General features: G+C 38.6%; 1 protein-coding gene across 29 annotated transcripts; it reads right to left on the minus strand.

Annotated features, from left to right (window-relative positions):
• znf740a (zinc finger protein 740a) lies at positions 1 to 23,791 on the minus strand. 29 transcript variants are annotated; one of them, XM_056436644.1, is made up of 24 exons: positions 23,331 to 23,791; positions 20,636 to 20,819; positions 20,250 to 20,453; positions 19,671 to 19,817; positions 18,869 to 18,989; positions 18,537 to 18,620; positions 16,530 to 16,643; positions 15,508 to 15,591; positions 14,626 to 14,709; positions 13,617 to 13,700; positions 12,396 to 12,479; positions 11,831 to 11,914; positions 11,344 to 11,427; positions 10,913 to 10,996; positions 10,145 to 10,228; positions 8,259 to 8,342; positions 7,809 to 7,892; positions 7,315 to 7,464; positions 6,863 to 6,946; positions 6,161 to 6,244; positions 5,645 to 5,728; positions 4,146 to 4,229; positions 3,630 to 3,748; positions 1 to 3,400 (listed from the first exon to the last, which is right to left on the minus strand). In XM_056436644.1, exons 2-24 carry the CDS (start codon positions 20,699 to 20,701, stop codon positions 3,227 to 3,229), a joined length of 2,355 nt encoding a protein of 784 aa, XP_056292619.1. In that variant the 5' UTR covers positions 20,702 to 20,819; positions 23,331 to 23,791; the 3' UTR covers positions 1 to 3,226. The 29 variants fall into 29 exon arrangements, with proteins under 29 accessions (XP_056292619.1, XP_056292621.1, XP_056292624.1 ...); XM_056436646.1 differs by lacking the exon at positions 23,331 to 23,791 and adding an exon at positions 22,979 to 23,274 and having other exon boundaries at positions 20,271 to 20,453; XM_056436649.1 differs by lacking the exon at positions 23,331 to 23,791 and adding an exon at positions 22,979 to 23,273 and having other exon boundaries at positions 20,271 to 20,453; positions 20,657 to 20,819.
• Positions 23,792 to 25,464: the final 1,673 nt, after the last annotated feature.

Below are 25,464 nucleotides of genomic sequence, written 5' to 3' on the forward strand. Positions count from 1 at the left end.
TCCTTTACAAATGATTTTTTATTTCAGCATAATAGTAAGAAGCCTCTCCTCTGATTTTCATATAGTTGAAACTAATTGGATCACAAGGGTACATATTAGTTAGCCCATTTTACAATAATCATTGTAATGTTTTTTTACGGAAGTTATTCTTATGCACTCATTTTCCTACACAAAATAATCAATATCAAGATCCTATCTTAACTGAGGACCATAACTCTGCATGCAAGACTAATAAAAGAAAACAACTAATCTGTGATAGCTACTGTTATGCTGTTGTTCATCTAATACCATTATCAATATAATTTACTACAAATACCAGGGACTTCGTATAAGAAAGAAAAAGATTTCTTGAGGTACTACCGTCTCTAATGTCAAAATTACCAAACATACTGGGCTCTCAACTGTACTGATCCAAATTGTTCTGTTCACCTTCGGTGTCAAGTTGAGGAGAAATAGGCTTAGTCTAAAACCTAATATCTAGTACAGTCTGAAGAAAAAAATAACATTTTTTTTGTCTTTTTTCCCCCCCCTCCCGTCACTCCAGTGTTTACAAGTTCATCAGAATAAAAAAGGTCCTTGAAACAATCATCAAAATGGGATGAGAAATTCTCAGACAAAGAAATCCTTGGATCCGTCTGAAATTAAACCTCAATCTTATAAACAAAAGATCTGTGACTGAAGGATTCTATTGCATTTTAACAATGATATTGATAATACTAAAAACAATAAGTCAAAAAGGTATTAACAAGTGATGTCAACTGTATACTGTATTGCCCTTCAGCCGTTGTCGTGCGTGCTCACAGCGGCAGTTTCCCTTCACCAGATGTTGAAGCGTTTGCAGAGCAGATTAATGCATTTCTCAAACTTGGCTCCTTTGCTGCCACTGGGTTTAACTTGGTGTCAAGAAAACAACTTTAAACTGAAATCCTGTTTCTTTACACACTTACACAACGTTGCCTTGATATCAATTGACCATAAAACAATTTTAAAAACTCCTCCCAATAATACTTTTGGTAAAATATTACTTTACTCCAAACGGCTTCCTGTTTGTGCCAAACACAAATATCTGTTCATCTTAGAAATCAGAGACCAGATAATGCACTCTGAGATTCCATCGGCATTCACTGAATATTATCTGGAACATTGAACTAAAACCCTCTTGTCCCCTGAAGTCAACCACGATGGTTTGTTCCTCTCTGTGTGATGTCTTGATATGTACATGCATGTTCCGGTGAGCAGACTCATCTTCACAGCCAGCGCTGACTTTTCTGGCGTTAACAGAAAAGTTGCGACGCCGGTCACATAAAGGATCAAGTTTGAGAAACGTTTTCAACAGGCGGCAAAGTGGCCGCGATCAACTGGCTCTCCGCTGTCGGACCGTCGAAGACTTCACACGGTACGATCAAAGTTCATCCGAGGAAAAAGAAATCGTTCGTTACAATATAATTTAGTACTACAATGATTATTTATGTATCTGCAGTTACCAATGGCTAAACCCAATGACATGTCAGACATCCATTATTACACACCAACCACATAATATTTGGATAAAAAAGGCAATCGTTAGTGTGTAGTAGAGTCAAGCTAGTGTTGATTCTACGATGGTGTGCGACCAGCCAAAGCACTGCAGTGGGAAACATTTTAGCACTACTGACTTCTCACAAGGACAAACTCACAGGGGGCTTCTGAAGGAGTACATACCGTGTTACACTGACATCAGTAACAATGACCCAAAAAATATTCATCATCAAAAGACAACCTCTCTCGACGGGAGAACACATTAGTCTGTTTTCGCGCCACTGAAGCCACCAGACATTCTGTAACTAACAGCTTTAGGATAACAAAAATAATAATACTACGATGAAAGGCTTCGTCTTCGTCAAAACATCTGATCTACAATAATAAACGGTTGAGAAAAAAGGCAAATGAAAGAAAAAAAAACACTAAGGCCACAAGATTTTGTTTACCCCCACTAATCTCACAATGAGAGTAACTGTACAAACAACATAATGGGACTTCAAGGGGCCGACCTGCGCCGTTCGACCAGCATCTATGGACAGAGCAAGTTTGAAACGCGTTTCTGTCCTGGAGATCTCTGCACTGTGGATACGTACAGCCGCACTGACGAGGGCGTGACTCGGTCAGTGTGGGAGGACGGCAGCCGTGGACAGTCTGTGCACCATTTCCTGACCCGCAACAGAACATGAGACCGGCTCCACAGGCTCCTGTGGCCCAACCCTTCACGTCTGACACAGCCAGTCAACTGCCGGCTTACCGTCTTCATCCACTCCTTGGAAGTCCAGGGTTACAGTTATGAAGCAATGTTTGATGTTACTTTTTTTTCTCCTTTTTTTTTTTTTTTAAATAAACACTCAAAGTTACTCAGGTTTCTGTAGGATATTCCTGAAACAGTGGGAATAGACCGCATTTGAAACTATTTCCAATGATCAGGTTTTTGGCCCATTTTGTGAACAAAAAAAATTCAACACTTAAGTCCCATAGTAAAATAATAAGCATTTTCAATTATTTACAAAAAGTAATCCTTAAAACTGTACCTCCTATGTGGTAAAATTCAGGGAAATACTATTGTCAAAATCCTATTTAGACCAAATACTGCTTTGGGTGAAATGTCTTAATGCTTAGCACTATCTTAGCGACAATGGTAAGCAAGATCTGGTCTCAATGGAGATGTTGACAGAAGGGTTTCCTTGCTTTACCCGGTAGGAAAGTTCAGTTTGATAAATTCTAACATAAGTGACAAACTTTTTAAGTCAAAATGAGCCACATGAAAAAAAATTGAAAGAAGCTCAAATACTTTTCCTCCCCACTTCAACCCATTTTGTTGCAAACGCGTCGGGATAAACAATACCCACAGCCCTTCCCGAGTACCACCAAATGCAGATATATCTGAACAACCATAAAAACCTTTTTTGTTTTGTTGAAAAAAAATCAAATAGATTAAGTACAAAACAGAACAACTGTTTCATCACAGAAAAGTATTGTCTTTAAAAAAAAATGGGGGTTGTGGGGAAGGGGAGAAAAGGAAACACAGTAAAAAGTCAACAAAACAAAAACACAAATGTCACTGTCATTAGTAATCCCAAGACTGGAGCTGCAAGATCAGCCTGCGCTAGAGTGTGGCGTCACTCCGCACAGAGCTGAGAAGAAGAAACCCTGTGGCTTGTCCCGTCTCTGGCGGTATTGTGGGTGGAGGGAAGGTTGAATGTCAGACCGCAAGTCGGCCTGGAGGGGGGTGCAGGGGACTCCAGGTTGGGGGTGCAGGTGGGGCATCTTGGGGGTATGGGCGTGGGTCGCAGCATGGCTGGTTCTCTACTTTGGCGACGCCGCGACCCTGGCACAGTCGCCGATGCCGCAACAGCCGGTCTGTCCGTGAAAAGTTCTTCAAAACACACAAATTGGACTTGGGTTATTATTTATTTTGGTTATCATAATCTAAAGAAACATATTGGCTAATTCTGTTTACAATCATTCTAAGTAGCTGAGTGTCCCAAAATCAATCTTCATATGGTTCATTTTACACATTCAAATGTACCACAGTGAATTAATTTAACAATACATGAATACCACAAGTATAAAGTTTGGGTCACTTTGTTTACATCCGTGCATACCTGCTGGCACCGTTCACACTGGTAAGGCTTCTCCCCACTATGGACACGCTTGTGTCTCTCAAGGTGGTAGCGCTGGATAAACCTCATATCACACATGTCACAAGCAAAGGGCTTCTCTCCTGAAAGAGCACACAAATACACAGTCAATGAATCAATTTTAGCGTCTCGTACCAACAAACTGTGTGCAATTTTCACTCACTAATCTCTATCTACAAACTACATTTCCAACACTGACAAACAGTTGGGAAAAATGCCTTAACAGTAGATTTCAACATTGAAATGTCAGCATTTGAAAAAGTATATATTCTAAAAGGCCTCGTCATCAACTCATTATGTGTAGATCAGAGTGGAATTTTGTGTTTTAACGGCCCAGATCTACGCAACATAGTATTTTGAGGCTGGTTCAACATCCCATCAAATGACTTGACAATCCAAACTCGAGTTTGTTGTGACCTCCTTCTGTTGGAAGCCCCAGAGCCTTTCTCGGGAATAAGGGTACGGTAAAGGAACGCATACCCGTATGAGTGAGGCTGTGTCTCTCCAGGTGGTTACGCTGAATAAACCTCATGTCACACATGGAACAAGCATACGGCTTCACCCCTACACACACAGAGCAATGTATTAGCCCTATCACCCACAAGTGCAACAACACAACTTTCAATCTAGCACTAGGACTGAAATACTAACAGAGAAAACAGCTCATCATTTCTTTGTGTGTAATGCAATGTGCATTTCCTTTTTAAGAAAATGTGTTGAAATGTTCAGACATGCAACTAAGACCATAAGTGTAACTGAGTAGAGTCAAGTCAGATTTGAACATAATGTGGAGTTTAAACCCGTTTAGTTTCAAAGCAGAACCCCCTAGATCTATAACATGTAATCATGGTATGCTTTGTCTGAAGAAACATCAGTAACAGCCTTTCTTATTTCAGCATCCTCTCACCTTTCATCCATTATGGCTATTTATACGAAAAAGACATAAGCAGAACAATTTGGGTTTGAATCAGGGCCTGTTATTACATTTCTAAAGCCATCGTCTACCTTTAGTTATTTTTTTCTCAAAACGCTGCGTTTTGTGCTTTTTAGTTGTGCTTATTGATTTTAGAGAGCAGCGTTTACAGCTATTGAACTTTTGTTTGCTTGACAAATGTTTTATTTTTATTTATTTTTGACAAAAGTTGGAATAGTTGACATTAAATCCTAGCTAAAAACACTCAACTCTTTGCAACTACATTATAGTTATTGATTTGCCCCCCAGTATTACTGGTATACACAGTAAAATGACTGTATACGTCTGGTAAACAAAGAAAAGGTATTGCAGGATTGATAATTAACAAACTGAATCTTTGCCAACAGATCGAGTATAAATAGAAACCTAAATATTGGCCACGAACACCAACTATATCAAGACAAAATTAGAAGTTTAAGGGGAGGGAGGCGGGTTACTTCTGTGACACGTGAGCCCATTCACACGTTGTCTTAACATGAGATCCTGTCAATTGTCTCTGATTTGTGATCTTAATATGCAAATGGTGTGTCCCAAGTCAAGGGAGGCAATGCCATGGGCAGTCAGGGAAGACTAACAAGCTATTGCTACCATTTGTAGCTTTTGCCTGGCTAGCGTATGCTAGCAGGAAATTGCCAATTTAGGTGACCTTATAACTTGCTACGTGGATTCTCTCTAAAAAATGTGGTTTATGTGTTTTTTTCTTAAGAGAATTAATCCAGTTAACCAGGAGTGTGTAACACAAACGAGATTCAAACTCTCACCAACCAATTCTGGAGGGCAACATTCATTTTGAGTTAACCGAGTTTTAAGTATAGAAAACGAGAGATAAAGATCATTACGACGCATTGAAATGTCTTAACAGCAACTAAACTGAGCACCTACAACAAAAACACTTGTTGTGTTCTGACTATTAATATAACCACACAAAGGTACCCTTATTATCAGCACGATAAAGATTAAAAGGCGATCTATATAATGTGAGAAGGGCAGGTGCACGGACCCATACCCGTATGAGTGAGGCTGTGTCTTGCCAGGTGGTAACGCTGAACAAACCTCATGTCACACATGGGGCACGCAAAAGGTTTCACACCTAAATGCAGATCATCAATACATTATTCACAGAACTTTTAATTTCTGTTTCACAATCCATCAATCAGTACTGCACCGTAAACATCTATTTACAATTGATGGGTTGTTAAACCACTTTTCATTTGCCGTGTCAAATTTTGCTAAAAAAACAATGCATGTTATGCTTTTTGGTCTTTTCTCCAAATCCAATTACCAATACATCAAACTGTGTCGATCAAATTAAAATCCACAACTCAACACATCACATGAGCTGATGTCACAGTCCTGTAATAATTTACATGTGGAGACTTGCTTTAATGTTGCCTTTACACACATGATGTAGTATAACCGAGATCAAGACTAGTTATTTATAATGGCTGAGATGGCTGACCCCTCTCACGTAATATAACTACAGTCTGTCTCAGTGACATGGGTACGGTGTGCGGACGCATACCCAAATGAATGAGGCTGTGTCTTGTCAGGTGGTAGCGCTGAAAAAACCTCTTGTCACACATGGTGCAAGCATAAGGTTTCACACCTAAATGCAAAGTAGCAATATTATAATACTTTACCTCAATTTCCATTCTATACGAATTAAATACTTAAGCTATTGGTTATTAACCACACATTTGCCAATTCATGCAAACAAATAATTGCTTTCTTCTTGAATGTAACTTATTATAGTTGCCAACAAATACAGCTGTACAACTGAACATTGTAGCTGCATCACCAATCGATTTTTATTCTGCCAATCGTATTCTTAAGAATATAAATTTAAGTCTGGGAGCACTGCAATTAATGCCTTTACTTTTGTGTACCTCATGTTAAAAGTCAATTGACTAAAGTGGGTTTTAATCATGCTGATAACTAATTAGTATTTTGTGTGATCAGTGTCTTTAAAAGCACATCACAATGTGAAAACATAGTATACATTTAAGCAACTGACATTCCATCCTTGGTGAACAAGCCTTTAAAAAAGAGCAGATCCAGTCACGTAAATGTCTGAAAAAAGATTTCTAAGAACTATGGTGACAAAAAAAGGCAGTAGAATATGAAAAGCATAGGTTGGGAACAGATGAGTCTGTATTCCTGGCATTTACAGACTGTGTAACAATGGCCTACGAAATGTGAGAAGGGCCGGTGCACTGACGCATACCCGTATGAGTGAGGCTGTGTCTCGCCAGGTGGTAACGCTGAACAAACCTCATGTCACACATGGTGCAAGCAAAAGGTTTCACACCTAAACGCAGAGCATTATGGTATTATTTTCAGATGTACGTTTTTGTATTCACAAGCCATCAATAAGCAATATTCTTCAAATATATATTCAGAATTGATGGGTTGTTAACCACATGTTTCAATCGTTTTCGAAATGCCTTTTTCCCCAAATTAATTCTTGTTTTTCCTCCAAATACAACAAAGAAACATCCAACTGAATGAACCAATTCTCAAATCCACAACTAACACATCACACGAGTTGATGATGCTGCAGTCCTGTATTTCTTTAAACATTTATAAGGACTTGCTTTAATGTTACAACGACACACAGAAAACAGGGTAAGCTTAATTGAAAAAAATATTTAAGAAAGTACTGATAAGATGGCTTACTTTGAGTCTCATAAAATGAAACTACAGTCTGTCTCAGTGACATGGGTACGGTGTGCGGACGCATACCCATATGAGTGAGGCTGTGTCTCGCCAGGTGGTAGCGCTGAAAAAACCTCTTGTCACACATGGTGCAAGCATAAGGTTTCACACCTAAATGCAAAGTAGCAATATTTTAATACTTTGCTTCAATTTGCATTTTTGTAATCAGGAATTTAAATCAACGCTATTGGTTATTAACCACACAATTGCCAATTCATGCAAAAACAACAATTCTTCTCATATTTTCTTCTCACAATGCTTCTCACTATGTTGAAGTGTTGTGGTTACCAACATCAAATATGCCCAACAATAAAAGACGAGGAAACCTTCTTAAAACTTCATACTGACATTTTCCTTAAATGTAACAGATGAATGTCTGAAGTGAACGAACAAAATGAAATGTCCACACTGATTTCTAACAGGGAATGTCATGGGCACGGTGCGCGAACCCATACCCGTATGAGTGAGGCTGTGTCTCGCCAGGTGGTAACGCTGAAAAAACTTCATGTCACACATGGTGCAAGCAAAAGGTTTCACTCCTAAACGCAGAGCATCAAGATAATTATTTGTGTGTCTCTGCCACCAGGGTAAAAAAAATATGTTTTACTCCTATTAGCACTCCTTTACTAATCTGGTATAAATTGATATCGGTGGTTAATAACCAATCTCATTCCCCTAAAATTACTTACAAAAAAGGTTACAATATGATATGATTAGATGTTTGTTTAAATGACAAAATTCCCAGAGGGGATCTAAAATCCACCTGCACAACACATGAGATGATGAGGTAATTTATTTAATATTACAGTTGAATAATTTGTGTATGAATACAGATATATAAATCAAGCATACAGGTGTTGCAGCATCCTAATCTTGTTACTGGGTTAAGATTGGCTGAGGCATACCCATATGAGTGAGGCTGTGTCTCGCCAGGTGGTATCGCTGAAAAAACCTCTTGTCACACATGGTGCAAGCGTACGGCTTCACCCCTACACACACAAAGTACCAACTTTAGCATGAAACACTCAACTGCCAAAAATGATCCACAATAAACTTTACTAATTGCTTAGTAAAGTTTGGTTATGCACTTATCAGCAGTTTGTCTGCACTGGAAATTCCAGCATGCGTTAGAAATTGGTTCTTGTCAATTGTAAATGTCATTTTCACATCTGATCCAAGTTAAACTTTAACTGCTAAAAGTATAAAGCCAAAATTAAAAATTGGGGGGGAAATGGAAATACCCTGTGTAGCAAGCTAAATTTGATTATTTTCCAACCTATAAAAATAAAATATGAAATGACCAGATAATTAATAGAGGCGAAACCAAAATCATTCAAACTACGCGTTGCCAATAAGTGCTTCATATAATTTCAACATATCAGATTTCTAAAAATCGATTTGTTAACATTAATACTTTGTAACGCTGATCGCAGAGGTTAGACAATTTTAGGCAATTGGTAAACAACTATGCACGACACATTAAGATTGGACATTTGCGTGCAGAGCAACTCTAGACATTTAGCTTGAAAATGAGTTTTATATGAATTGAAAGCATCATACAAAACTTAGCGTGTGATTTAAGACAAAATAAACTCTGCTTTATCTTAAAATTGTAACTGATAAAATAGAGAATATCCTAACATAAAAACACTCTTCAAATTAGACAAACAATGACACTTAACTATTCACAAGAGAGGATTCCAAGTTATTTCCTCTCTGTTACTTTGAATGTGAAATGACATAATGACAAGGCTGTGTGAGCAGTTGGCATTTTATCTTTTTCTTTTTTTACACACAAGCCACATTACCAACATATAGAACTCCTTAATTAAAAAACTGATAACTTCCAGAACTTTTCCAAAATGAAAAGCATTCCCAGAATGTATAATGGGATTCAGCCAATCTGGTTCCCGTTTACAATTTGCGGCACAAAAGCAAAAATCTAGATGTGATCAGGCCTGGAGCTTTTTATTATTTTTTAATTCGAGGTGATAATCTTTTTTTGACCCGTTTGAACTTTGTTCAAGCCGCTTTAATTTGTATTAATAATGTGAACATTTTAAAACTGTAAACACTTTCTACTTGAATTTAATAGCAAAAATAGACGTAAGTGTATCAAAATAGAGAAAGGGGATTTTAATGCAAAGAAAGCCTGCAAACTACAGACACAATCCGTTTTGAAGATTAAAGTGCCGATGAAAGATGTGTTGCTCTTCTCAGCCATTTGGTATTTCATGTATCAATGAGAACCTGGTTGTTTGTTTTTAAAAAATGTAAGTAGCACCATTACATTTTGAATTTGTGATATTGGGCTATATCAAATAAACTGAATTGAATAATAAACTTAATTAAGATCTATGTTTTTGCTTTTAAAAAATTACAATATGTTAAGTGCTTTTGGTGCTAGTGGACAGCGGTGTTATGTTAAAGTCAAATATCACTGGGCTAATTCAAACACTAAAAAGTCTAAAAAGGAAACCGGTCATCAATGTCAAAACTTTGTAGCACAATAACAGTTTTCTGAAAAGAAAACTGATAAATAGCAAAGACTGTTGTCATTTTTGCTTCATGGTCATCATGTCATTTCATATATAAAGTATGGGAACAGGTTATGTTATGCAGTGGTTTATAAAGCTCTGTGTAGATGCTGCATGAAACATTAGCTCTTGACAGGAAAGTGACAAAGCAATACAAACTCGAGTTTGAAGCAGCCATGTAAACATTAATGTGAGCACATGCATGACCAAGGTCAAAGAAAGAGAGGGTCAAGGTGTATTAAATGAGGACATACCCGTATGAGTAAGACTGTGTCTCTCCAGTTGGTAACGTTGTATAAACCGCATGTCACACATGGTACAAGCATACGGCTTCACTCCTAAATAGAGCACAAGAATGTTAGACGCATTTCAACGCACTGTGGAAGTTCATGAACACCAAGATTTAAAAAAGACAAAGAAATGCTTTATCACATAACATCCTGTCAGAGACATTACACGAAAAAGAGTCTAAGAACCTGCAGACATCAAGAGTTACGGTGCATTATCAATTGGGGAGAAACGGGGCTTACACGTTGCAGTTTGAACCAGTTTGAGTAATATTCAGTCATCCAGCAAACAAACTGTTGATGATGAAGCTTTTTCAAGTTACCCCATGTTCAAGATGCACCATTTCACTATTTAGTCAGGTCAAAAATGTTTGCATTTACCCGATTAAATCTTGAAAAACATAGCCTCTTTGCCTTTTCAGAACACTGATGCCTGCATTTAAAATGCTTTTTAGTGTAATGTGCCTTTCAATTGATATGTAACACAGTACTCAACAATTTACATGCAATAGTACCATTAGTGTTAATCACAAAATAAGGTAACTGACAGAATCACTTTTTTTGTGGACAGTTTTCCAACAAAGCCTAAAACTTTTATTAAACATTTTTTAAAGGGGGAATTCATTTAACAACAATGGCATAATTATGGTGGGACTTATCAATTTTAAAAAGCATGTGAAGGTTGTTTGTAGGAAAGGTTTCAGAGTGAAAGGGGAATAAATAATGCAAGCATACCAGTATGAGTGAGGCTGTGTCTTGCCAAATGGTAACGCTGGAAGAACCTCATGTCACACATGGAGCAAGCGTACGGCTTCACCCCTAAACGCATACAGTACCAAACTTTAGAAAATTGTTTTCGTGAACCATATACACAAAAATTGTCATCTTACATACACTAGTCATGTCATTATATGGTCTGGTTTATTTTCTAAGCTAACTAGTCTCTATATACACACACACAACACATAAAATGTGTCATGTCAACCTTAAAAGCAGTTAGAAATGCAATGAAAACATCGACTAGTGCTTAAACTTTAACCGTACAAAATCAAGAATTACAATTAGTTTCCACAGGTAAGTGAAAGCAAATCGTAATTGTGTGCAGACAACAAATATTCTACAAGCCCCTATACTGTCAAATGAGAGGGATGAATAAAAACTTATACCCGTATGGGTGAGAGTGTGTCTTGCCAGGTGGTATCTCTGGAAAAATCTCATGTCACACATGGAGCAAGCATATGGCTTCACCCCTGCACACACAGAGGAAAATATTTCATAAAAACAACACAATGAACTAAACACACTCACTTATATTATTATCCAGACATGTCAAAAGCAGTGGCACCAGTATGATGCTACACTAAATGTTTTCGGCTACTATTTTCTAATCTTTCCACATGCGTGAAAGAGGGACTTAATGAAGATTAAGTCTTTTTAATTAACTCAGTGCAGCTTTTCAATGGAAACAAAGCCCTAAAGGAGTAATGCAAAAACTGAAATGCACTCCTCCAGCATGCCCCAATATATAAAACATATTAATAAGGGGGAATATTTTAGGAAACAGACTAAAGTCATTCTATAAACAAAGAACAGATGTACTTCAGTAAACTGGGTATATGGGCTCTAATGCAGCAAAGAAGGGCGAACGCATACCCGTGTGAGTGAGGCTGTGTCTTGCCAAGTGGTAGCGTTGGAAAAATCTCATGTCACACATGGAGCAAGCGTATGGCTTCACCCCTACACACACAAAAAGTATATAAATGAGCTAGAAACAGAAAAAAGGTTTCAACACATAACCATCAACTCTTCCCTTCGAATGACACGACTATTGCATCATCAGCCTGAGAAACAAATTCTTGTTTTGCAGAGAATTGTTTGGAGTACCGTGATCATGAGTGGGTAATTTCAGTCAAACAAAAATTCTTAACAAATTTGGATTAATGAAGAAATTATTGTGCAGAACTAAGTAAAGCATTCAGCAGGGGAAAAGCTGAAGTGGTGTACATTCAGGTGCCCAAATATGTATGCATGTGTATGTACCAAAAGCTAATAAGTCATTTTTTCCATATTTTCCCATCCTAATACATGTCTGGATACATCTTCTTGATTGCGAATATGTGAATCTGGTAGTCAATTTAGACACCCTAAATCTTTGTTTACACTGCAAGGCACCTTTAAAACACCACTACCTAATGAGCCAGGGTTAGGGGACGCATACCAGTATGAGTGAGGCTGTGTCTTGCCAGATGGTAACGCTGGAAGAACCTCATGTCACACATGGAGCAAGCGTACGGCTTCACCCCTACATACACAAAGTATCAACAGATTAGCTAAGACGTTCCTTAAGCATCAATGGGAAGCATCACTCACATGCATTAAATCACTAGGACATGGCGGACATTACACATTTTAATTAAGCTTTATGCGAAGGGATGATCTGTTTTACTTCTAATTAGCATGTGTCTTCTGTTACGGGGAGCACTTTCAAATAATCTTGTGTACATTATATAACAAAAAGCCACTAGAGGAAATAAGCCAAGCAAGTTTAAAACAAAAGATACAAAACAGCAAGATAGCAAAGACTCATCTAAGACGGTGACCAGCTAAAGCATAAACACCAACACCGCTACATGTTTTAGCATTGTGGCAAGCATGTTTATTGCAACTTACTGCAAGTTGAATTTGGTTTAACATCTATATCGCGCACATTATTTGGATTTATGGTGCTGTTGAAGTGTGTGTTGCAAGTGTGCTTGCTTTGTAGCACTCCAAAGCGATGAACTGCCTAAACTTTTTTAAAAGCTCTTTTCCACAAACTTACAGCAGATGCATCTGTATCAGGAACTGTGCAACTAGACAATACCAATGTCAGTTTAAAAAGACAAGCAATTACAGCTTGGACACATGAGTTGTACAGCCATAATTTGCATCTAAATTAGGTGTGGACATCAAAGGACTATTCCTATAATATACCGTGGCTAATTAAACTACTTCACTATGGCTGGATCAGGCAGGTGGGCATTAGCACAATAGTGTACATTCTAGTAAAGCCATTCACAACCACATTGCTTTACAAATACCTGAGTGAGATAGTAAACGGGAAAATGTTGTCCGTCTATAATTAAATGTTTGTCCCAAGATAGACTGTACCCGATCAACCCCATTGAAGACATTATTGTGCAGAACTAAGTAAAGCATTCAGCAGGGGAAAAGCTGATGTGTACATTCAGGTGCCCAAATATGTATGCATGTGTGTGTACCAAAAGCTAATATGACTTTTTTCCCCATATTTTCCCATCCTAATACATGTCTGGATACATCTTCTTGATTGTGAATATGTGAATCTGGTAGTCAATTTAGACACCCTAAATCTTTGTATACACTTCAAGGCACCTTTAAAACACCACTACCTAATGAGCCAGGGTTAGGGGACGCATACCAGTATGAGTGAGGCTGTGTCTTGCCAGATGGTAACGCTGGAAGAACCTCATGTCACACATGGAGCAAGCGTACGGCTTCACCCCTACATACACAAAGTATCAACAGATTAGCTAAAACGTTCCTTAAGCATCAATGGGAAGCATCACTCACATGCATTAAATCACTAAAACCTGATAATCAATGTGGTTTGATAAAATAAAATATCCTCTTGTCAGTGATTCATTTTTTTTTGTTTACTGCAAGTTAAATTTGGTTTAACATCTATATAGCGCACATTATTTGGATTTATGGTGCTTTTGAAGTGTGTATTGCAAGTGTGCTTGCTTTCTAGCACTCCAAAGCGATGAACTTCCTAAACTTTAAAAAAAAGCTATTCTCCACAAATTTACAGCAGATGCATCTGTATCAGGAACTGTGCAACTAGACAATACCAATGTCAGTTTAAAAAGACAAGCAATTACAGCTTGGACACATGAGTTGTACAGCCATAATTTGCTTCTAAATTAGGTGTGGACATCAAAGGACTATTCCTATAATATACCGTGGCTAATTAAACTACTTCACTATGGCTGGATCAGGCAGGTGGGCATAAGCACAATAGTGTACATTCTAGTAAAGCCATTCACAACCACATTGCTTTACAAATACCTGAGTGAGATAGTAAATGGGAAAATGTTGTGCGACTATAATTAAATGTTTGTCCCAAGATAGACTGTACCCGATCAACCCCATTGAAGACATTATTGTGCAGAACTAAGTAAAGCATTCAGCAGGGGAAAAGCTGATGTGTACATTCAGGTGCCCAAATATGTATGCATGTGTGTGTACCAAAAGCTAATATGACTTTTTTTCCCATATTTTCCCATCCTAATACATGTCTGGATACATCTTCTTGATTGTGAATATGTGAATCTGGTAGTCAACTTAGACACCCTAAATCTTTGTTTACACTGCAAGGCACCTTTAAAACACCACTACCTAATGAGCCAGGGTTAGGGGACGCATACCAGTATGAGTGAGGCTGTGTCTTGCCAGATGGTAACGCTGGAAGAACCTCATGTCACACATGGAGCAAGCGTACGGCTTCACCCCTACATACACAAAGTATCAACAGATTAGCTAAGACGTTCCTTAAGCAACAATGGGAAGCATCACTCACATGCATTAAATCACTAAAACCTGATAATCAATGTGGTTTGATAAAAGAGAATGTCCTATTGTCAGTGATTACATTTTTTTACTGCAAGTTGAATTTGGTTTAACATCTATATCGCGCACATTATTTGGATTTATGGTGCTTTTGAAGTGTGTGTTGCAAGTGTGCTTGCTTTCTAGCACTCCAAAGCGATGAACTTCCTAAACTTTAAAAAAAACTCTTCTCCACAAATTTACAGCAGATGCATCTGTATCAGGAACTGTGCAACTAGACAATACCAATGTCAGTTTAAAAAGACAAGCATTTACAGCTTGGACACATGAGTTGTACAGCCATAATTTGCTTCTAAATTAAGTGTGGACATCAAAGGACTATTCCTATAATATACCGTGGCTAATTAAACTACTTCACTATGGCTGGATCAGGCAGGTGGACATTAGCACAATAATCGACCCCATTGAAGACATTATTGTGCAGAACTAAGTAAAGCATTCAGCAGGGGAAAAGCTGATGTGTACATTCAGGTGCCCAAATATGTATGCATGTGTGTGTACCAAAAGCTAATATGACTTTTTTTCCCATATTTTCCCATCCTAATACATGTCTGGATACATCTTCTTGATTGTGAATATGTGAATCTGGTAGTCAACTTAGACACCCTAAATCTTTGTTTACACTGCAAGGCACCTTTAAAACACCACTACCTAATGAGCCAGGGTTAGGGGACGCATACCAGTATGAGTGAGGCTGTGTCTTGCCAGATGGTAACGCTGGAAGAACCTCATGTCACATATGGAGCAAGCGTACAGCTTCACCCCTACATACACAAAGTATCAACAAATTAGCTAAGACGTTCCTTAAGCATCAATGGGAAGCATCACTCACATGCATTATATCACTAAAACCTGATAATCAATGTGGTTTGATAAAAGAAAATATCCTATTGTCAGAGTGATTTAAATGGGTTTTTTTTACAACTAAATTATTGTGTATTATTTCAACATAATAATTAAAGTCACATATGGCACCCCTACCATGTTACTTCCTTAAAATAGCTCAACTATGCTGGATACATCTATTTATAATAAATTATGCACACGTAGCAAATAAGTAAATACATGAAATTATACACAAAATGTGGAGACCCAATGTGACCTACTATGTACACAACTTATTATGGCTAACAGCGAGTTTAATCTCTTCAGCTCTGCTGGCCTGATAAAGCACCGATAACAATATCCTCACAAAATGAAAAAGTAACGTAAAACTCTGATCAGTTTTGTTAAGCAGCAATGGTAAAAGTGGGATAATACACTTTGAGGGGGTCCACATAAGCAATGTCAGGTGTTTATTTACATCTATTTATACAGTGCATTCCAATAAATGGCCCAGATATAATTGATATCAAACCATTCTTTGTAGTGGATGATTCAACCCTGATCAACTGTTGTATGAGGTTGCTAAAATGTTTCTATATTTCATCCACCCAATTTAAGATTTATAGAAGGGCTTCTATATTAGATTGCATTACACTGTATATGCATTACTATTTATTTGGCATTTAAATGTTGCTGTTACTATTTTGCATATATTTAAGTGTACTACTGATGTTTTTAATAAATCAACTCCCTTAATATATAGTAACAAATAATCTTTTATGATACGCGAAATGTAATACAGGTCTGTTTAAACATTCTGTTGCACTTTGTATGTTGTTGTGTAGTTCTTTTGAATAATCAAATAAAGTTTCTTAACTTGAACTGGGTACGGTAAATGGACGCATACCCGTGTGAGTAAGTCTGTGTCTCTCCAGGTGGTAACGCTGGAAAAACCTCATGTCACACATGGAACAAGCGTACGGCTTCACCCCTACACACACAGAGCATACAATTATCAGCTATTCAGTGTATTAATTAAGTAAAATGTGGAAAATAAAATCACAGAATGTATTATGGGGGAAACAGATACAGGTAACAGATACAGTGCTGCCATGAAGAGCAACTGCTTACTCAAATAAGATGACTGTATAAAAATGTAAATATAAATTATTGCAGCAAAGTTGGGTACGTTATTGGTGCATTTATTATTGTGAATACCGGGCAGTAGTCAGGGATTTGGAAAAACAAGTTGGAAGTTGACTTACCCACAGTGCATACTTCTTAAACAATGAAAAACAAAGAATTTTGTGTGAAAATGTGCAAATCGAATATTGACACTGTGCATAGATATGTATTTAACTTAGGTTCTAAATGTTAATTTTTTATAAATGAAGAACAGTCCTTTGATGTCCATGCAGAATTTTTTACTGACAAAGTAATACTTTAATAAAAAAATAATAAAACAAATAAATATTGCATGTTTTTTTAGTGGCCTGTACTGTGAGGCTTTCACATGGGGTCCAGAAGTTTGAGTCCACTTTAAAGTCCACTATCAAAAAGTCTTGTTTATAGAACTGTTTGTTATCATATTGCAATATAATCAATATTAGTTTCTCCGTTGTCTTAAAAACACCTTGTTTAATACTGCTAATTAATGTTTTTTAGATCCAACATTCAATTCAATCTGTTAGCACAATTAGTATTACAGAAATATTTTGGTGTTAACAAATAAAATATGGTCTCTTATGTGTGGTTAGTGCTAAATTGTGGAGTGTTTACTTGAACAAGTCTATCTTGACACTGTTTGAATGTTGATTTGAAAGAAGTCATGTGGAGCTATGTGGTTCTCTCAAGTACTAATTAAATTTCCAGCACCAATTTATTTCCAAATGGAAAGGAACGGCACTCTCAAAAGAATTTCTTAAGTAAAATCCTCTAGACCAGGAGATGGCAGACTTTAAGAATAAAGCGGGCAGTATGTTTCAACAGAAGTGCTTGTCAGATGGTCAAACAGTGTGGGTGCTCAGATGTGTACTGCTTTGTTGTGTACATGACTAGCTGTGTTCTAGCAATGCCCAACAGTGCATTGTGAAGCGCTGTAGGCGTTGATGGAGCATGCAGCAACTGCTGGATGGCAAAACATGCAGGATTATTAGCCTGGGGGTAGTTACTCCAGCTACCAGTGTATCAAGCCGACATCTCTGCCGGACTAAGCAACATTTGCACTAACACAAATCTAATTCAACCTCCTATTTGACTCATTAAAACTATTTATCAACAAAACAATTCAAGCCAAACAAAGTCAAAGTATCATAGTTGAAAATCAGAGAGTTGTTTTTACATTGCAAATTTACAGTCTAAATTTGCACTCAAGATTATAATGGTCAGAAGAGAGGCTAATTTCCCCTCTACAGACACCAGAGCTCAACCCCCTTTAGCATTCCAGAGAAGAAGAAAAGAAAAAAAGTAGGAATGTGCCTCCTACATCTCTGGGATCTCTAAAATTGCACTAAAATAATATAGATTCTCAAAATGAGAATGCCAGTCAAAATGAAAGAAATTATTATTGATAATAGACATCAGAAAAGGGCAAAAAAATATTAAATGTTGAAACAACAATTTTTTAATAGTGGACTCAGGAACTACTGGACTGTACTGTATTACATTGCCTTCTGCAAATTGTTAGTGGTAATGGGGGACCAATATTTGTAAAGACAAATATTGTGCTTTATATTTTGGGGTGAACATATTTTGGGGGTGTGGCTTTGTTGGAAATTACTGTCCACAGACAAAATGAACCCTGAGCATCTTTCCATTGATTCAAGTGACAGACTACAGATGTAGTCCGATTTATGTAATATGGGTACGGTTAAAGGACGCATACCCGTGTGAATGAGGCTGTGTCTCTCCAGGTGGTAACGCTGAATAAACCTCATGTCACATACGGCACAAGCATACGGCTTCTCCCCTAAACCGAAGAGCACCAGTTTTAGTCAAAGTCCCCACAGATACGACCAATTAGCTGTGAGGCAAAAAACTATTACCAAACATGGTTTTTAAGCAGGCCATTGCTAAACCTTACAGTTGCTGCACACTAATCGATTCATTCCAACTGAAGCTTTCAGGACATCTTTCAACAAATGATTCATGTAATCAGGCATTAAAAGCTGCTTTAGCTTGACTGTAAACTCAAGTTGCTCCAAGCATTACCCATACCTGTATGAATGAGGATATGTCTCTTCAGGTGGTATCCACTCCTAAATGCTCCGTAACAGTGATCACAAATAAAGTTTTTCTGTACTTTGGATGACGGACCATTCTCATCTCCACCTGTGCCCTATTAATGGAGAATAAGAATAATGGTTCAACATCTTTTCATGTGTCAGTTCAACAGTGAACTAATAACACAAAGAGATACAAAAACACAATGGCATGATTTATAATTACATTCCCACCCACAAATGGTCAGAACTGGATAACATCTAAAACTCCTGTGAAATCTCCATAAATGTAGGCCTGTGATTTATATAACACCCTAGAGACGTTGCAGACAAAATCTAAATGTTTATGTCTATTTTTAATGGTTTACCTTCTCTAAAACCCAATGTATATTTAGTATGAACCGGAAAGAAATAGGTTAGTTTTTTTCCTTCAACATGTAATTAACATTTGAGTTGATAAATACCCCGCAATCCCTTCGAATGGCCGAATGCCCTCCTGTTACTGCTCCCCCTGTTATGCACACAACTGCAGTTATTGTGCTCCGCTTCACTCTGCTCCCCTCCCCCTCTTTCCTCTCTAGAGATCCTCCACCCCCTCCACATCTTCCCTGAGCTCCTCCCCCCACCCCCACACAAACAAAATGTGCACACATGAAAGCTTCAAGTGAGGCACACATAAATAAAGTTAAATGCTTCAACAGAAATGTGTGCAAACAGCCAATTCCATTTTATGAAATGAGGAAAATGTTTATTTCACTATATATACCCTTCCCTATTTAGCCACTACAGCCACTGACCTTCCCTCCCATTCCTTCTTGTTCGCTCACTTTGCAGGGCGTTACTGATTTCCTATTCTTTTTTTTCTGCTGCATGTCCTCGTTGGCCCTCATCTCCTTCTCATCCAGCAGGCGGGGAGCTTGGAAATCACCTTCCTTCCGGATAAGCTACAGAAGCAGAAAACGGTCCTGATTACTTCCCAATTTCAGATGCGTAACCTTTAAAACGTAACCAAGAATATCTGAATATGTGATACATGTGAACCTCTATTAAGTGAATTGTTGCCAGCCAGTGGAAGAAACCAGCTTAAATAGTGTGGGTTTTGTAAATTTCGCATTTTTATTTTATTAAGACCAACACCATTTAAGACAATTTGAATAATTTCTGTCCTTAAAAGCATGTATGATATGACATGAACTCACATTCCAATTTGTGAGTTTAACACTTCCAAATAGAAGTGGGGATTGTTTTGAAGTACAATAAATCATCATGACTGTATTAGAAGGACAATAAAATGTTCAACTTCCTAAAGGCTACACATGTACACTCTTCACAATATTCAAATGAATAGCATAAAAACAGCTCAATTGCCACTCTACATTTCCGAAGTGGGTCCTAACCAGGGGTGGACAGCTCATGCCAGATGGGAGGATCATATGGCCCTGGGGAGCGCGGTCAGGTGCCTCTCTCTGCGGTGGTCCATGGCCAAGGGGGGCCATCATTTTTTTGGGTGGAGCGGCCATGGAGCTAGCCTGCATCAATGCCATGCTGGAGAGGACAGCCTCGCAGCCAAGCAGCCCTGCCTGCAAAGAAAAAGGATGAAGAGTAACAGTTTACCAACTCTGTCAAACATTTAAAAACAGTCTGCAATTTGAAAGTATCTACATCTTAGACATTATTGCCAATCACATGGTATTTGCCAAGCTAGCATCAACAACAACATCCTAAGTGACACAAGACTGTAAGGAAAGTTATTTGTAACCACTTTGGCGTTCTCAAAACAAACCCATTTCATATGGTCGCGGACTGAGCTGCTGGGCAGATGTGACATTGCTGTGGTGTATGTGAGCGCAGGGACAGGGGTGGGGACAAGGTCATCAAGAGATCCGTCAGTCAGGATGGTCGGGATGGTGGGAAGCCACACCCACCTCACTCATCTAGCATTAAAACTGAGGAAGAGGAGGATGTGGATAAAACAGACAAGCATTAAATGACAACAGTATCACTTGCTGTCTTTCTCACTACATATTATTTTAAGTCCAGTTATTATGGCAATTTTCCTCAATGGCATGTTAAGGTCAAAATATAAACACACAAATATTCTATATGTGTACAAATAACTATGAGAGTAGATGTTGCTTTGTTACTGTTGATAGTAATTAATCAGTGATTAAGATACTGTATATTTATTGTGTGGTTACATTTTGTTTTTTTTGAGTTACCCCTTTTGACCATGGTAAGCAACTGACGGACTTCCAATGATTTGCTTCTGAATAATAAAATAATTTGTCCATAACCACGTTGTGGTTGGGAATACAGCTGAAATTCATACCGAATTAGCAGCTGGGTGACTGGCATGAACTCAATAATTCAATAAAACATTAATAACTTTTTAGGAATGGGAAAATGTCTTTGTCTGCGGGGTAATTTAGTCAACCTGAGCTGTGACTTTTGCCTGGCATTCTACAATTATAACTGCTGCCAGTATTGAGCTAGGTTACTCTTAAAATGTATTGCGCAAGACAAACCTCTGGGTTGAATACATTTGCCTTCGCACAGGGATACAAATGTGCTGTTGTGGTGCTCATCAATAGTTGGTCCTATGTTATATAAACTTCACACTTCTCTTGCTGAATACACGACCACTGAAGCAGATGGAATAATCAGACTTTACTTTCAGCAAATACAAAACAAGTAAATCCGGAGCCAGTTAAGATTCAGATACCAAACACTACAACTAGTAGTAAAATGCATTGCTGACAATCCAATCATGTATAATTGTTCGTTTGACTTGAGGGAAATGGGTTGAAACGTAAAGCCAAGGGACTGCACAGAAATGTAGGAAAGGGGATCTGGGAGTAAATCTCTACACCACAGACTAACGTACTGTTTCAGTAGAATTGATGAAACCACTAACATCCTTAAATCTGAGATTTTCTAGCATGGCAAAATAGTAAATTAACACCATATTGATTTCTCAAAACATAATTTGTATAATAGACAACATTTTCATAAAACGTCAAACAAAATTCAAATTCAACGGAGAAAAATGCACAAAGAGTCTAAAGAGGTTCCAAACTAACCAGTGTGAATCAGAAAATGCTCCCATTATCTGCCTTACCATGAGATGGGACCAAAAACACCACGATTACATAATAACAAATGTGGAATTCAAATATCTCAATTGGTTTACAATGTCTTGTATTTTGAGTGAACTGGGATTATGGTTTTTGGAGGACAAAGAAATGTGTTTGAGAATACAACACATAATCAATAATATACAAACATATGGTAAAGAATAGTGTGACTAATTGAAAAGTCCTTATTCCTGAATTATATACTTTATACCTCGTTTCGTCTTTTAGTGTAACTTCTGGACGCACAACTTTTGTTCTACATTTTAAGCAGAAGCCATTGTAAAATATATATGCGTGATAGTGGTTGTAATTCTTCATGAACTGTGAACAGGAAATGCAAAAGCTACCATTTAGTAACTGCGAGAGAAATATAACGTTACGTCTGCATATTAACCAAAGCTAATCTGGTTGGGTTTAACAGGCACGTTAGGAGGAGGCCATTATCTTACTCAAAGAAACAGCCGTATTTGTGTGATGGCGTTTCGAGATGTAGCTAATGTTACATTTTGGCTCAGTTTGTTCTTTTCCTCAACCGTGGGAGAAGTTAACGGTAACGCGTGCGAGCCATCGTGTAGTTTAGCGAGGGCCAAATGGAGACAGACATATATCAGATATATACGTCTTAAACGCTACACAGGTTGCGCCATTAGCGTTGTTAGCTAGCTAGCTAAAGTTGCTAAGAAAATAGACAGCAAGCGTAACGCTAACGTCGGCTAACGCTAATAAAAAGACCTCATGGCCGTTGAACGTTAGTTGCATTACGTCGACTGTTGCCGTGTCCGTTGCCAGCAGAGGCCATGCTACATCCATACTATAATGTGGCTTTAAAAAAATACCCGACTGAGCTGGCCTTCACTACAAACCTAGCGCAAGTTAGCTGAAGCTAACAGCTAGCTAGCCTCTCGCTGGCGCCCTCGCCCACTTAAACGTTAATTCACGTTAATCCAACAATTTAAAGGCCGCCTGCTCACCGTTCGGATACAATCGCTTTGCGGGAGTACATATCGTGCACACTGGACCAATGAATCCGTCCACTGCGGTTACACCATGAGACAAAAGCTCAACTAGTTCGAGGGAAGATTGAGCGATAAAGACATTCGCGATGGCCGTCGTTGCGAGTGCCTCCCCCTCCCGAAGATGGAGCTATCGTCTGTTAGCGAGCTAGCATTAGCTGTCGACGTTGACGCTGTAATATTAAGCAAAATCCCTTCACTGCAATCTCCGAGCATGAATGTTGACGAAGTGAATAGCAGACCACTTAATGCACAGTAAAAAAAAAAGCTCCACAGCACGTTTGAGAAAGACGAAGATATATTTATCTACCTTTCTGCTCCACTCGCCCGACGTTTTCAAGACCGTCTAGTTTACAAACACAGGAAACGCCACAGGATGTAACCCACTCCCCCACACAGCAGCAAAGCCTCCTCAAGCGAAGAGAAAGGGGTCATCTTCTTCGACCAGCTCCCCGTGAGCAGAGAGCGTTGGTTGAGAGTGTGGACAGAATCAGCTTGTTAATCCATTGTTTGTATTGTTGGGGAGATTTTACGCATTGTGTGGTGTGAGATGGCGAGATTCAAACGACGGCTGAAAAGACACAGATGAGAGGAAGGAGTGGGCACTAAGATGACACAAAACAGGGACGTGCAGACATCTTGTGGTAGATGTAGTTGCCCATTTGATTTTCTGACGTGTACTTGGCCCCAAATAAAATTATTTATCTAAAAAATAATGATATTATTGCCGACCCTGAATCTTTTAATTATAAAAAGGCTTATGAGATCGCTCCTCCCAAACGGTCGTTTATTGGGAGGTGACGCAATCGTGTCAAGTATTCATTTTTTAAATGAATTTCTTTACTTTGCACTGCTATTTTCGTTTTTGTGCGTAGTGGTTGGGTTGATGTTTACCTGAAACTAGGTAATAATTAGCATGGAGTTGTGTTCGGCCAATTTTTATTTTTAAAAAGGCTCTTGTATTGATTTTGTATCTTGTACATATTTGCTTTTGGAAGGTCTCTGTGTATTGCATCGAATTGTGTTGTACTGTGCTTGTTGAAGCATTGTATATTGATATGGTTGTGTAGTGACCACAGATGAAAATAAGCTATTTAGCTAGCACTCTGGCAAATTAACATTAGGTTGATTTTCAACAGGCTTGCCGTTGTTGCTGAGCCAGCCATCATACCTCAAAAAGCCGGATTCCGACCTGGCAAAACTACAACAAGCAGACTTCTGTCCCTCACTTAACATATTGAGGACGGATTCCAGAAAGGACTGGTAACAGGAGCTGTTATTGTTGATCTGTCTGCCGCATATGACACTGTGAACCATCACCTCCTCCTAAAAAAAGATCATGGAGTTGACAAAAGACCTGGCACTCACAGACCTCATTGGAGCCCTTCTGAAAGACAGGCACTTCTTTGTTGTCCTGAATAACAAGCAGAGTCGCTGGCGACAACAACGGAATGGCCTACCTCAAGGTAGTGTGCTGGCCCCACTACTTTATAACATCTACTACACCAACGACCAGTCAATGGACCAGAACACTGAGCATTTCATATGCTGACGATCTCTGTGTAACATCTCAAGAGAACTCGTTCGGAGCAGAATCCAACCTCACTAGCCTTAGATGAGCTTCTTCTCTAGTAGGCCTATGAGCGCAACTACCGACATGCCAACCCTGCAAAGACCCAAGTCTGCTCCAACCACTGCCGCCTAACTATTGGCTGCTTAAAACCCACCAACCAACTTCCACCTCCTCCTGCCCCTGGTGATATTAGATGGGAAGTTCCAGCCAAGCCGAGAAAACAACATCTACTAATGATGAAGGCCATCTTCTCCATGGATGTCACCCTCCGTCCCAACAGCTAAAGTCAAGAAGAAGCTTTCTCAGCTGTGTCCAGCCCCTGACAAAGTCTCTGAAGAAACCAGAATCCAACTCTGGAGGGAAAAGCATGAAAAGGACCCTCCCGACTGGAAACCTTTCCTCTGTCCCTGAAGCACCAGGGTCTCAATGGAAAACACTAAACCGCCTCAGAACGAGAACGGGGTGATCGAAGCTTGCTCTGTTTGTCAGATGAGGCTACAAGACTGGCCCAACCACCTGTGAATGTGGAGAAGCAGACCATAGACTGCCTTGTCTGCCCTCTCCTACCCAACCCTTGCAATTCAAAAGACCTTGCAGTGTTTAGTAAAAATGCAAAGGACTGAAGAAATGGGACTCACATAACCACCATGCTTCACTGAAACGAAAAGAAGAAGAATTAAGGTGCAAACTGAAATGTTGAGGAATGTCCACCACTGTCCCTGGTAAATACATACATATGTGCTATATGTTTTATGCATGAAGTAATGTTACATATATAATGGCTCATTTATAATTATGAATATATATCCTCTATCTTATTTATATGAAAATCAAACCAATTAATCAGCTGATAAGTCTATGGTGTAGATTG

The sequence above is a fragment of the Pseudoliparis swirei genome, chromosome 18 (genome assembly GCF_029220125.1).
Source record: "Pseudoliparis swirei isolate HS2019 ecotype Mariana Trench chromosome 18, NWPU_hadal_v1, whole genome shotgun sequence".
Classification (NCBI taxonomy): domain Eukaryota; kingdom Metazoa; phylum Chordata; class Actinopteri; order Perciformes; family Liparidae; genus Pseudoliparis; species Pseudoliparis swirei.

Bases quoted from the DNA above. Each gene is read 5' to 3' on its own strand.
- znf740a (XM_056436644.1), bottom strand. From the start codon at position 20,701: ATGTCACATCTGCCCAGCAGCTCAGTCCGCGACCATATGAAATGGGTT. The intron at 10,229-10,912 runs GTATGCTTGCAT...TGCTCTATTTAG, and splicing joins ACACAGCCTCACTCATACTG to GAGTGAAGCCGTATGCTTGT. The intron at 3,749-4,145 runs GTATGCGTTCCT...GTGCTCTTTCAG, and splicing joins ACACAGCCTCACTCATACGG to GAGAGAAGCCCTTTGCTTGT.